General features: G+C 47.2%; 1 protein-coding gene across 6 annotated transcripts in view; it reads left to right on the forward strand.

Annotated features, from left to right (window-relative positions):
* BRF1 (BRF1 general transcription factor IIIB subunit) overlaps positions 1-14456 on the forward strand; it is a 270488-nt gene that overhangs the window by 30510 nt on the left and 225522 nt on the right. For all 6 annotated transcript variants that reach the window (XM_075926416.1, XM_075926414.1, XM_075926415.1 and 3 more), the window contains exon 2: positions 5763-5843. In XM_075926416.1, the coding sequence (XP_075782531.1) occupies positions 5763-5843 (81 nt within the window). The remainder of the gene's footprint in view (positions 1-5762; positions 5844-14456) is intronic.

Below are 14456 nucleotides of genomic sequence, written 5' to 3' on the forward strand. Positions count from 1 at the left end.
TGTGGGAGAATAAAACTGAGCTCTGGAGAAATGTTTGGCTAGAGTTTCCCCTACAATATGTACCAGTTCCGACTTACATACAAATTCAACTTAAGAACAAACCTACAGTCCCTATCTTGTACGTAACCCGGGGACTGCCTGTAGTTGGGTTTGTGATGACCGGGAGAACCGTATGGTCACTTGCCTGCCTGGTGCGAAGGTTGCGGATCTCTCGAGGCAGCTAGATAGACCTATGTGTAGTGCTGGGGAGGAGCCGGTTGTCGTAGTACATGTAGGTACCAATGATGTAGGGAAGGGTAGGAGAGATGTCCTGGAGGCCAAATTGAGGTTGCTAGGAAAAAGACTGAAATCCAGGACCTCTATGGTAGCATTCTCGGAAATGCTTCCAGTTCCACGCGTAGGGCCAGGTAGGCAGGCAGAGCTTCAGAGTCTCAATGCGTGGATGAGACGATGGTGTAGGGAAGAGGGGTTTAGATTTATTAGGAACTGGGGACATTTTTGGGAGAGGGGGAGCCTATACAGGAAGGATGGACTCCACCTAAACCAGAGTGGAACGAGGCTGCTGGCACTAAACATTAAAAAGGCCGTAGAGAAGTTTTTAAACCAAGAGATGGGGGAAAGCCGATTGGTGCAGAGATGCACATAAATCGGATGGAGACTTCTCTTAGAGGAGAGTCCATTGATAGAGATTCTCTGAGCTGTAGTCAGAAAGAGAGGAGGGTAGAGGACAAATCATGGGCCAGAGCAGACAAACAACCGCATATAAATAGGAATCCAATGCATCAGGGAAGGGCAGACAAATAAGCAGTGGCAAATTTTTAAAGTGCTTGTACACAAATGCTAGGAGTCTGACTAATAAGATGAGTGAACTAGAGTACCTCGTATTAAAGGAGGAGATAGACATAATAGGCATCACTGAAACCTGATGGAATTAGGAAAATCTGTGGGACACAATCGTACCGGGATATAAAATATATCGGAAGGATAGAGCAGGCAGGGTGGGTTGCGGAGTGGCACTGTATGTGAAAGATAACGTAGAATCAAATGAAATAAAAATATTAAGTGAATCAACATGTTCCATAGAATCGCTATGGATAGAAATTCCATGTTCCAATAATAAGAAATTAGCAGTAGGGATATATTACCGACCACCTGACCAGGACAGCGATACTGACATAGAAATGCTGAGGGAGATTAGAGAGCCTACCAAAACAGAGAACTCTATAATAATGGGGGATTTTAATTACCCCCATATTGACTGGATACATGTCACCTCAGGAAGAGAAGCGGAGATAAAATTTCTCAATGGCTTAAATGACTGCTTCTTGGAGCAGCTAGTGCAGGAACCCACAAGGGGAGAGGCAATTCTCGATTTAGTCCTAAGTGGAGTGCAGGATCAGGTCCAGGATATAACCGTTACAGGACCGCATGGGAATAGTGACCATAATATAATAACCTTCAACATTCCTGTGGTGGGAAGAACACCTCAGCAGTCCAGCACCCTGGCATTTAATTTCAAAAAGGGGAATTATGCAAAAATGAGGAGGTTAGTTCAACAGAAATTAAAAGGCACAGTGACTAGAGCCAAATCCCTGAAAGCTGCATGGAAACTTTGTAAAGACACCATAATAGAGGCCCAACTTAAACGTATACCCCAAATTAAAAAACATAGCAAGAGACCTAAAAAAGAGTCATCGTGGCTTAACTTCTTTCATGTAAAAGAAGCAGTGAGGGACAAAAAGGCATCTTTTAAGAAGTGGAAGTCCAATCCTAGTGAGATAAATAGAAAGGAACATAAACACTGTCAAATCAAGTGTAAAAATGTAATAAAAGCAAAAAAAAAGATTTTGAGGAACAGCTAGCCAAAATCTCAAAAAGAAATAAAATGTTTTTTAAGTACATTAGAAGCAGGAAGCCTGCTAAAAAACCTGTGGGTCCCCTAGATGATCGAGCTATAAAAAGAGCAATCAAGGACGATAAAGCCATTGCGGAGAAACTAAATGATTTCTTTGCTTCAGTTTTCATGGCTGAGGACATTAGGGAGATTCCCAAATCTGCACCGTCCTTTGTGGGTGATGAATCTGAGGAACTGTCCTGGATTGAAGTGTCATTAGAGAAGGTTTTGGAACAAATAGAAAAACTTAATGGTAAGAAATCTCTGGGACAAGATGGCATTCATCCAAGGGTTCTAAAAGAACTCAAATGGGAAATTGCTGAACTATCATCTGTGGTTTGTAACCTATCCTTTAAATCGGCTTCCATACCTAATGACTGGAAGATAGCTAACATGACACGACTATAACAGAGTTTAAAGAGAAGCTAGATAATTTCATGGAGGTTATGTCCATAAAAGGCTACTAGCCAGGGGATAGAAATGGTGTCCCTGGCCTCTGTTTGTCAGAGGCTGGAGAAGGATGGCAGGAGACAAATTGCTTGATCATTGTCTTCGGTCCATCCTTTTTGGGGCACATGGTGCTGGCCACTGTCAGCCGACAGGCTACTGGGTTAGATGGACCTTTGGTCTGACCCAGTACGGCCGTTCTTATGTTCTTATGTAAGGATTTAACCATTCTGTATATATGTGAATAGAGAAGAGATGTATACTAGGGATGTTAGAGTGTAACTGAATAGTTGTGTAACTGCATGAAATCTTTGTGGCTCTTAGATAGTCCCCAGTGCATGCTGGCCTCAATATCGGGACGCCCCCTACTAGCCTAGCTGCTGCCTCTCTATCAGAGGTAGCAGCGTGGAAGCAGCTCCTGTTCACAAGGGGTCCAAGCACCATTGGATGCCGGAGCAGCCTCTGTCCACAGGGAGCTCAGACCCCCCATGGACAGGGGCTGCTTCTGTGGAGCAGCCTCTGTCCGTGGCAAGCCTGGGCCCACTGCAGACCAGAGGCTGCTTTGCAGCAGCCTCTCCTGCCTCCCAGCTCTGTGCTACTGCCTCTGATAGAGCAGGAGAGGACAGGTGGCTCTGCAGAGCTGGTACTGGGGGAATCAACTTGTAAGAAATTTAAGTATGGGATGGAGTGTAGTGAGCTCTTGCCTGCCCCTTTTCTGCTGCCTCTGCACAGGCTCCTGCTCCCTTGCCCTTGCTGTCTCTGATACAGAGGCAGCAAGGGGCTAATGCATGTTCAGGAGGCCCCCGATTTACGACCTCCCGCACTTACGATCTTTTCCATAAGTGTGGAAGGGGCCGAGATCTCCTGACTTACGTCCTCGGCCCCATATTTACAATAGCGCATGACAACTATCGTAAATGTAGGCTCAAGTTGCAACGTCTCCCGACTTGCGACACTATTCAATAACTGATCGCGTCACAAGTCGGGGGCAGCCTGTAGTTAAGACCAGGCTTATCAGATAGTTGTGTAGTCTTCTTCTACACATTGACATACCTAATGCATACTAGGGGTGTGAAAGGTTAACTGGTTAACCTGTAAGCATTTACTGGTTTGGTTAACATATGGGAGGCTTGAGGAGCTCCTTGCCTGCCATAGGCAGGCATGTGCTCCAGCCCCTTGGAGTCCACTGCGGACAGAGGCACTCCAGCCTGGCCAGAGCAGCCCCTGTCTGCAGCACGCCCGAGTGCATCGTAGGCTCATATTGGAAGTCAAGTGTCCCTGGTGAGTGTTATGGTTCCTTGTGAGGATTGTGAGCTATAAGATTAAGTTTCACATCCAGGGCCTTTGAAGTGTTTGGCTGAAAATAGCTTCTTAAAGAAGGGGCTGTTGAAATTGGTTTGTTACCATAGTGACTGGAGAGCATTGAAAACCTGACCAGATTAAAAGAGTAATATATCCTTGTGTGGAAATCAAGTTTAAAAGGATTGTGCAGAAAGCTTACATAGGAATGTGTTCTCTAACTTTTTTGTCTTCTGTTTTGTGCATCTTTCCAATTAATTTAATTTAAGCATTTAAGAGGGGACACTGTCCAGAAAGTCAGTAGCAGTGCAGCATATTTCCATGTGGCTGAAACAATCTGGCATTGAAGTTCAGTTCTTCACTTCTTGAACTTACATTATTGGGGAGGTAGCATAACCAGCCCACATGTGAGAGAAAATGACTTAGATTGCTTCTAAGTAATATGTAAGGGAGAGAAGTATCTCACGAGCTAGAGGCTCAGTCCAAAGTGTTGTTTGGCTTGAGAGTTTGTTTTGTACAGCTGTACTCAGATGGAAGAATGAAGCTCCATGAATTTTGGAGCAACGGGTGGTTGATAGTAGGGATGTGAACAGGTAACTGGGAGGCTCTACCCCACCCGTGCAAGCGGCACTACCCCACCCGTGAGATCCCATTTAATTGGTGAATTGATTAAACAGGATTTTACATCTTTAGATGTTAGGAACAGGATATTTTCTCCTTTGCATATTGTAAAGAGAGGATTATTGGAATACAAAATAGTCTTCTGATAATAACTACTTAACAGTAGTACTGTAGGATTTTTAGCATTTTGCTCTGATTTGCTATTAAAGTTGATTTTCTCCCTTTTTTTTGCTTGAGGTAACCTCATGGTTATTTTTGAAAAAAATTATCTTTAGTGAAAGGATGCAAGTGTTCATCATGAATAATTTCGGGAGCCAGTTCTATAACTCTTACTTCCTTGATTTCAAGCAGCCTGCTCACCTTGAAGCCACTCAGTTTAGCAAGGCAAGAGTGAATCTAAAAACCATGGTGTCCAGCATGCTAGCCACATGTGGCTATTTGGCTGATCAAGTGAGGCTATTTTGTTATAGCAGTAGCTAGTATAGTGGTAACTGCTTCAGCACTGGTTGAACACTAGGGCTGCGTCTACACTGGCATGATTTTGCGCAAATACTTTTAACGGAAGAGTTTTTCCGCTAAAAGTATTTGCGCACGAGAGCGTCTATATTGGCATGTGCCTTTATGCAAAAGATTTGCTTTTGCACAAAAGCATCCATGCCAGTGTAGAAGGCTCTCTTGCACAAGAAAACTCCGATGGCCTTTTTGGCCATCGGGCTTTCTTGCGCAAGAAATTGATGTTACCTGTCTACACTGCCCTCCTGTGCAAGAACACTTGCACAAGAGGACTTATCCTTGAGCGGGAGCATCAGAGTATTTGCGGAAGAAGCACTGATTTTGTACATTACAACGTCAGTGTACTTGCGCAAATACTCACGGCCAGTGTAGACAGGCGGCTAAATCTTGCCAATGTAGACACAGCCTCGTTGTCTAAAACTTTTCTCAGGCTTTTTATTTTCTAACCTTCCACTTTCTTTTTAATATCTGAATTGCTGCATTGACTCTGCATTTCAGTCCTGCATTTGTGTAACCCAAACTACAGTATGTGTGCTTGACTTCAGTGTACAAGGTGTGTAGAATCTTTTGCATACTTACTACATTTCTTGTTCTGTAAATGTACATGTTTAGCTACTAAAAATTCAATATATAACCTTTTCTCAAACAACGGAGCAATTGTTCTGTGGTTTACTGAGAGAAAATCTTAAAATTTAGGACTAGACTGTGACTAACTTAATGTTCTTTCTGGAGCAAGGGGTGGCTCATTATTGCACTGGCTAATTTTGGAGTAGCTGGGTGAGAGATTGTGGGAAAAGAGTAAATTGCACTGGGTCTATAGGCTTTGCCTTTCATCTCTCAAGCCCGTATGCCACCACCTGTACCAGATCATAATTTTAGCCGCTCATACATTGCAAAAGCATTGAATAAAAAGGGTGCATTGTAATATTCATTTTAATCCTTTAATTTTATCTGATATTTGTTGGGTTTTGTGGTTCCCCCCCCATAGGTGCTGGTAAAACACCATCATTAGGAGGTGGATTCCATGTCAGTTTGGGAAAGGAATCACGAGCACAGACTCTTCAGAATGGTATGTGCAAATTGTGTTAATGTACGATTCTTAGCTTAACGTAAATGTGATTGATATTTAATTTTTAGTTTTGAATGTGACCTCAAACCCTCACAAACTGTTTTCTGTAGCGTAGACAAGTCTGTAATTTTCTTTACTGCTGATTTTACAATGTGCTCTTGTTGGATTATTATAAATCTGCCTTATGAGATAATGTAGTTGTTGGACAAAGGATAATGGCACTTGACAGTATTGTAAAAAGGCTTTTTCAAGGTTATCAGGTTCACTGTACTTTGTACTAGCAGAAAGCTTACTGTACTTTTTTTAATCTTATCAATTTGCAAAGTTCTTGGGCTTTATGTACACTTCTTTCCAAACATAAGTTTTCCACTGCTTTTATTTTATTACAGATTTAAAATAAGGCTATTTAAAGATAACTATAACATGTGACTGGGTAGGCAAAGGGGAGGAAGAAGAAATTAATCTCAAGCTTCCAAGGGCTGATCTAAATAAGGGAAAAGGTATATGAGCCTAAAAACAGGAGATGTAGGTGGACTTGGGCTTTCATCAGTATTTTACCAATAATCCTCATTTCTTAGTCTTAAAATACATTTTATTTTTTCCTAAGTAGAGGCTTTTATGTACATAATTCTAGAAAAAGAAATCTTGACTGCCAAAATTGTGTGCGCGCGCGCACGCACACACACACACACACGAAGGATAACACTGATCTGCATAAATAAATAATTGTAGAGTAATTGACATAGGGCCAGATTGTTACCCTCATTCATGTTGAATAGTACCATCCACCATAATAGTGGGGCTACCAGTGGAATAAAAGTACTACTCAATCAGAAGAACAAGATCAGAAGCTGGCCCGAATCTGGCCCAAAATTATGTCACTTAATGAGATCTTGAAAAGTCTACCAATAAGAGAATTTTTCTTAGTTGAGTTTAAGTGAAGGAATGGACATTAACTAAAAATTTTGCACAGATATTTAAGTTTTAAACAACGTGGCTGTTTTGTACAATGACTACTTCACTGTGTTTCTAACTTGAACTTCGGAAAAATAAAATAAAAAAAATACTGAAAAATACTATTCTTTGTACAGGCAGTCCCCGACTTACGCAGATCTGACTTATGTCAGATCTGCACTTACGAATGGGGCTTTTCTCGCCCCGGAGCTCATGGGCGGCGGGTCGCCACCCCTGTCCTCCGGGGTGAGAAAAGCTTCTCCCGGTCTCCCTGGTCTGCTGGGGGGGGAAGGGGGAGTCTAGCAAAGCCGCTGGACCCCCCCCCAGCAGACCAGGGACACCCGAGCAAAGCCGCCCAGGCAGCAGGAGTCCCACTGCCTGGGCGGCTTTGCTCGTTTGCCCCGAGCAAAGCCGCCCAGGCAGCGGGACTCCTGTCGCCTGGGTGGCTTTGCTCCTGTCCCCCTGGTCTGCTGGGGGAGTCCAGCAAAGCCACTGGACCCCCCCAGCAGACCAGGGATACCCGAGCAAAGCCGCTGCCTGGGCGGCTTTGCTCCCAGGCAAACGAGCAAAGCCGCCCAGGCGGCGGCTTTGCTCTGGTGTCCCTGGTCTGCTGGGGGGGTCCAGCGGCTTTGCTGGACCCCCCCCAGCAGACCAGGGGGACAGGAGCAAAGCCACGGAGCACGCCCACAGCTGGACAGCCCGGGCGCGCCTGGGCTGTCCCGCTGTGGGCGTGCTCCAAGGCTTTGCTCCCCGTCTCCCTGGTCTGCTTGGGGAGGGGGGGGGTTGCAACTAGTGCCCCTCCCCCCAGCAGACCAGGCTTTTCTTGCCTACCCCTGGGGTAGAGCAGCTGGGGGCTACCGGGTTGGTCCCGCAGCGCCGCTCCGGACCAACCCGGCAGCACCCCAGCTGCTCTGCCCCAGGCGTCCCCAAGTCAGCCGCTGCTGAAACTGACCAGCGGCTGACTACAGGAAGCCCGAGGTAGAGTTGCTCTGCCCCAGGCTTCCTGGAATCAGCTGCTGATCAGTTTCAGCAGCAGCTGACTCGGGGACGCCTGGGTTTCTTAAGTTGAATCTGTATGTAAGTCAGAACTGGCATCCAGATTCAGCCGTGGTTGAAACTGATCAGTTTCAGCAGCGGCTGACGCCAGTTCCGACTTACATACAGATTCACCTTAAGAACAAACCTACAGTCCCTATCTTGTACGTAACCTGGGGACTGCCTGTATATAAAAGCCTCTCCTCTCTGGTGTCCTTAGAACCTAGAAAATACTTCATATTTTTCAGTTACCCTCCTAGGTTAGGTGCTGAGCAGAACTGGATGTTGCTCTCTGGAGTCTTACATTGTAGCTCCTGAAGTGGATGAATGGTTTGCTTGGGAGTAATTCTGAATATCTTCCACCCAAGAGCTCAGTGTGTATTGGCCACTAGTGTGATGAACCTCTACACTATGATTCGGGCCCTACCAAATTCATGGTCCACTTTGGTCAGTTTCATGGTTATAGGATTTTTAAAATGATCCATTTGATTTCAATAATCAATTTCAGCTATTTATATGTGAAATTTTATGGTATTGTAAATGTGTAGGGGGTCCTGATTCAAAGAGGAATTGAGGGGGGAGGTTATTGTATGGAGATAGTGGTACTGCTACTCTGACCTCTGCGCTGCTGCTGGTGGTGCTGCCTTCAGAACTAGGCAGCTGGAAAGCAGCAGTTGCTGGCTCAGAGTCCAGCTCTGAAGGCATAGCCGCTGCCAGCAGCAGCACAGAAGTTAGGATGCCGTGGTATGGTATTGTCACTCTTACTACAGTAGACTTCCGATAATCCAGCACCTCTGGGATTTAGGTGGTGCCGGATTATCGGATATGCCGGAGTACCAGGAGGTACTATAAGGGGGCATACTCTCAATTCCCCTCCCCAGCACCTTATGCTTGGGTCCCGGAGCTGCTGATACAGCTGCACGTCTCCCTCCAGGCGCTGGGGCACGTGCGCTGAGCGGCTGGCTTTTCAATGAGCTGGCCGGGATGCTGTGCACAACCCAGTCCCCCTCTTCTTCCCCTGAGCCAAAAACCTCCCCTCCCAGCTGTCACCCAATCCCCTTCTCCCCCAACCTTATGTCCAGGTCCTGAAGCCTCTGCCTGTGCTCAGCGGCTGGCTGCTAGCACGTGCAGGCTGGACGCTGTGTGCGCTGGGGACCGTGAGCAGAATGACGTGGGCTGTGAGAGCGCATGCGGCTCAGTGTCCCGGCTGTGAGAGCGGCTGACCTCAGCAGTTCCGGGTTCCAGTTGATGCCGGACTATCAGGCGTTCCGGACAACTGGATGCTAGTCTATTGGAGTTTTTCCTGTACTTGGCTGCTTCATGCACAGCTGGGCCCTCAGTCAGCTGTTGCCACTGTCTGGTCATCCAATTCTGAAAGCAGCAGTGCAGAAATAAGGGTGGCATACAGTGTTCCCTCTGAGATTTTCCATCTGTGAGCAGAACGAGTTTTGTCTTGTGCACCACTATTGATGTCGTGCACTTGTTCAGATGTGTGTTACCATAATACCTATTAGTTAATTTTTATTTAAATTGTTATGGAAGTATTTCATAGAGTTGGAAGTATTTCAAAGGGACGTTGTTAAGGGCCCAAAAGCAAACAATTCCGCTGTGTAGGAAAGATAGAAAATATGGCAAAAGACCAGCTTGGCTTAACAAGGAGATCTTGCATGATCTCAAAATAAAAAAGGAGTACTATAAAAAATGGAAACTAGGACAAATAACAAAGGATGAATATAGGCAAGCAGCACGGGAATGCAGGGGCAAGATTAGAAAGGCAAAGGCACAAAATGAGATCAAGCTAGCTACAGGCATAAAGGGAAACAAGAAGACCTTTTATAAATACATTAGAAGCAAGAGGAAGACCAAGGACAGGGTAGGCCCACTGCTCAGTGAGGAGGGAGAAGCAGTAACAGGAAACTTGGAAATGGCCGAGATGCTCAATGACTTCTTTGTTTCGGTCTTCACCGAGAAGTCTGGAGGTGTGCCTAACGTAGTGAATACAAGCAGAGAGAGGGTAAGTTTAAAAGATAGGATACACAAAGAACAAGTTAAAAATCACTTAGGAAAGTTAGATGTCAGCAAGTCACCAGGTCCTGATGAAATGCATCCCAGGATACTCAAGGAGCTGATAGAGGAGGTATCTGAGCCTTTAGCTATGATCTTTGAAAAATCATGGCAGACAGGGGAGATTCCAGAAGACTGGAAAAGGGCAAATATTGTGCCCATCTATAAAAAGGGGAATAAGAACAACCCAGGAAACTACAGACCGGTCAGTTTAACGTCTGTCCCAGGGAAGATAATTGAGCAGGTAATTAAGGAAATCCTATGCAAACACTTGGAAGGTAATAAAGTGATAGGGAATAGCCAGCATGGGTTTGTGAAGAACAAGTCATGCCAAACTAATCTGATAGCTTTCTTTGATAGGATAACGAGACTTGTGGATTAGGGAGAAGTGGTGGATGTCATATACCTAGACTTTAGTAAGGCATTTGATACGGTCTCGCATGATATTCTTATTGATAAACTAGGCAAATATAACTTAGATAGGGCCACGATAAGGTGGGTGCATAATTGGCTGGATAACTGTAGTCAGAGAGTTGTTGTTAATGGTGCTAAATCCTGCTGGAAAGGGATAACAAGTGGAGTTCCGCAAGGGTCTGTTTTGGGACCCGTACTGTTCAATATCTTCATCAATGATGTAGATATTGGGATAGAGAGTATGCTTATTAAGTTTGCAGATGATACCAAACTGGACATTAGGAAAAAATTCCTAAATGTCAGGGTGGTCAAATATTGGAATAAATTGCCAAGGGAGGTGGTGGAATCTCTCTCTGGAGATATTTAAGAACAGGTTAGATAGACATCTGTCAGGGATGATGTAGACAGAGCTTGGTCCTGCCTTGAGGGCGGGGGGCTGGACTCGATGACCTCTCGAGATCCCTTCCAGTCCTATGATTCTGTGATTCTATGAATGTAGTCCAGTCATGGGACTGGAGGGACAAACATGAGCAGTTCTGCAACTCCAGAGGTTGCAACGGCCAGAGCAATGAGCCAAAGCCAACCAGTTCCACAGCACCTGTGCTTCACTTGTCGCCACTGTGGGGCCTCCACCCTCAGACCATTTACCGGGTCCCTTGAGGGCGGGGAGCTGGACTTGATGATCTTTCGAGGTCCCTTCCAGTCCTATGATTCTATGGAAGAAAACCCCACTTACTGTGCAGATGCATTAGCTTCTGCCTCATCTTCTGCCTGTTACACAGCTAGCCCCCATCTCCTTTCCCCCCCCATTACTCCTCCCTTCCTTCATCTGCCTACAGCCTTCCTGTGAACACTGAGCAGTCGCCACCAGATTCTCATGCCAGTAGTCAGAGGAGCCAGCAGCAGCTCCGGCTCCCTTAGATTCCATTACAGCCACTTCCTGCCCTGCAACTGGGCCCTAGGAAGCTCAGACAGGCTTTGGACTGGACCATGGGAATAAGCATCTCAGCAGCACTGAGCCCGTGTCTCTTCTCAGATGGCTGGGGCCAGAGTCAAAGGTGGGCTGAGACAAAGGCGCCTCTCGGCCTCTCCTGGTGACTCTCAGCCTCTCCTGGTGACTCTCACTCCAGCCTGAGTGGCTGCTTGGAGCCAAATGGCCTGGGGATTTGGGGGGGGGGGGGGGGGGAGGATTGTACTGCAGTGTGGGACAGTTCTTTGGTTGTCCACATGGGAGTGAGGTGACAGCCCTGGCCAGAGCTGTGAGGGTGCTGACTGGGGAAGATGGGCTAGAGTGCAGGCCCTACATTGGAATATTGACTGCACTGATATGGACCAGTGGGTTTGAACACCCCTGCCTCGCCCGCAGTCTCCTCCAGACACTACAGAATCACTGCATTCCTCCCACCTCTCAGCTGCTTGGATCTTTCTGGCCAGCCCCCCCCGCCCCAAAAAAAAGTTCTCTGTGGTAGCTGCCGCCTGCTAGCCACGTAGCCCCAGTCCCCAATGGCAACCTCTTTCCACCATGGCACTTGAGTGAGGGCCATGGTGCTATTTTTAGTACCATGGTTCCGGCCCAGCAGCTGCCACGCAGCCACGCTCCAGCTGCTCCTGGGGGCTGGTCCACACGGTGGACGGTTGCCCCATGTTCTAGGCCTGGATCTGGGGTCACAGTGCCAGCTCTAAAGCAGTGCAGAAGTAAGGATGTGAATTCTCCAACTGCCATAAGATAAACTTGCGACCCCTCCCCCCAACTCCCTTTTGGGTCAGGACCTCCAATTTGAGAAATTTTGTTCTGCCCTGTGAAATCTGTGTAGTTTAGGGTAAAAGCTCACAAGATTAGATTTCACCATGCTGGTGTGGGGGGGTTAATAGGGAGAGACCCATTTTTCACAGTACAGTAAACTTCCGATAATTCGGCACCTTTAGGACCCAGGGAGTGCTGGATAATCAGATATGCTGGACTATCGGAAGGGGGGGCTATGAGGGGTCTGGGGTGGGGTGGGGGGATGCCACCCCAGACCCCTCATAGCCCCCCCTTCCGATAGTCCGGCTCTGCCCCAGGCATCCCTGATTCAGCTGCTGCTGGTCAGTTTCAGCAGAGGCTGAATCAGGGACGCCTGCAGTAGAGCAGCTGGAGTGCTGCCGGGTTCGTACGGTAGCGCCGACCATTGGCGCGGCAAGACCAACCCGGCAGCACCCCAGCTGCTCTTGGGGACGCCTGGGGCAGAGCAGCTGGGGTGCTGCCGGGTTCGTCCAGCAGTGCCGCTCCTCGGCGCTACTGGACCAACCCAGCAGCACCCCAGCTGCTCTGCCCCAGGTGTCCCCAAGTCAGCCGCTGCTGAAACTGATCAGCGGCTGACTCCAGGAAGCCCGAGGTAGAGCTGCTCTGCCCCGGGCTTCCTGGAGTCAGCCACTGGTCAGTTTCAACAGCAGCTGAATTGGGACGTCTGGGACAGAGCAGCTGGGGCGCTGCGGGGTTGGTCCCCGCAGTGCTGCACCTCGGTGCTGCGGGGACCAACCCGGCATCACCCCGGCTGCTCTGTCCCAGGTGTACCCAAGTCAGCTGCTGCTGAAACTGACTAGCGGCTGATTCCAGGAAGCCGGGGCAGAGCAGCTCTACCTCGGGCTTTCTGGAGTCAGCCGCTGGTCAGTTTCAGCAGCGGCTGGATCGGGGACAGCTGAGGTGCTGCCAGGTTGGTCCCGCAGCCCCAAGGGGCAGCGCTACGGGACCTACCCGGCAGCACTCCAGCTGCTCTGCCCCCGGCTTCCCCGATTCAGCCGCTGGTCAGTTTTAGCAGCGGCTGAATCGGGGAAGCTGCGTGCAGAGCAGCTCTAATGGTCCGGCTGCCTGGAGCACTTCTGGGTTCCTGATGGTGCCAGGCCATCAGATGCCGGATCATTGGAGTTTTACTGTACTAGATACGTTTTTGTGGCTGTGAATTTGGTAGGACCCAAAGTATGATCTTCCCTGTTTTGTTGTAATAATAGGTTACAGTCTTGCATAAAGGAATTATCGTTACCTAAACTGAAACTTTTTCAAATATTTTTACAACAGTAAATATTTTGTTCTGGAGGCTGTATTCGTTTTAGGTAATCCATGGTGTTTTGAGATCCACTCCATCATATGTATCCTTTATTCAAGAAAAAGAAGTCTGGACTTGGGATGTTAGCTATTGGTTAATTGAATAGTTGACTAAATGCATGAGTTCTTAGTGGTTAGTTAACTATTCTATAGTCCCGGGGGTGGAGCCGGCAACCAGTGCAATCCAGCCCCGCTCCCAAGGAACCCCCTGCCACCTCGTGCTGTTGCCTCTCTATTAGAAGCAGCAGGGTGGAGTGCCAGGTGAGAGCCGGTCCATGAGAGGAGAGAGTTTAAAAACCAGCTCCCCTTGCTGCCCCTGTCTGCGGGGGGTCTGAGCTCCCCATGGACAGAAGTAGCTGGGGGGAGAGGGCGGAGGAGGCTGCGGCAAAGCAGCCTCTGTCTGAGGTGGTGCCGGTGCTGGACAGATGGACACACAGACATAGAAACTCTCTCAAATATATAGTTGATTTTTATGAGAGAGTACACTTGCAGTATAGTGGCCCAATTACTTAGATTACCATTGATTATTTTAGTGCATTTTTTTTAAAGAAAAGTATGGTGAATGTTCATTGCCTACAAAATATGAAGTGCATTGATATTTGACTTTAAAAAACACATTGTTATTGTCTGTGGGAGCTATAGTTTGTGAATTTGAAGAAGAAATATTAAGTACATGTGTAGTAATTGAGTTGTGCACTCATCCCATGAAATTTTGTATTTGTGAAATGTATGTAGTTGCAAATGGACTGGTGAAATAAGCTGCTATTGAGGTTGCTTCAGAAGCATGAATGTTTCTTAAATTATTTCAGATATCTCCTAGGAGATGGATTTGTGTAAGAGTATAACCATAGCACACTGGTGGTTCTCCATTCATCAATGTGTAGTGCTGTTTTTAATAGAGATACTGTGTGTATAAGAGGTGCTGCCAGAAGGAAGATGAGTCCAGATACTGGTTGTGGAACTCAAGAAATCCTAATGGCTATCAGCTAATGTATTATAGAGCAGTGTTTCTCAACCAGTGGTACGAGTACCCTTAGAGGTACTCGAGAGAAGTCTGGGGAGGT

This window comes from Pelodiscus sinensis, chromosome 4 (genome assembly GCF_049634645.1).
Source record: "Pelodiscus sinensis isolate JC-2024 chromosome 4, ASM4963464v1, whole genome shotgun sequence".
Classification (NCBI taxonomy): domain Eukaryota; kingdom Metazoa; phylum Chordata; order Testudines; family Trionychidae; genus Pelodiscus; species Pelodiscus sinensis.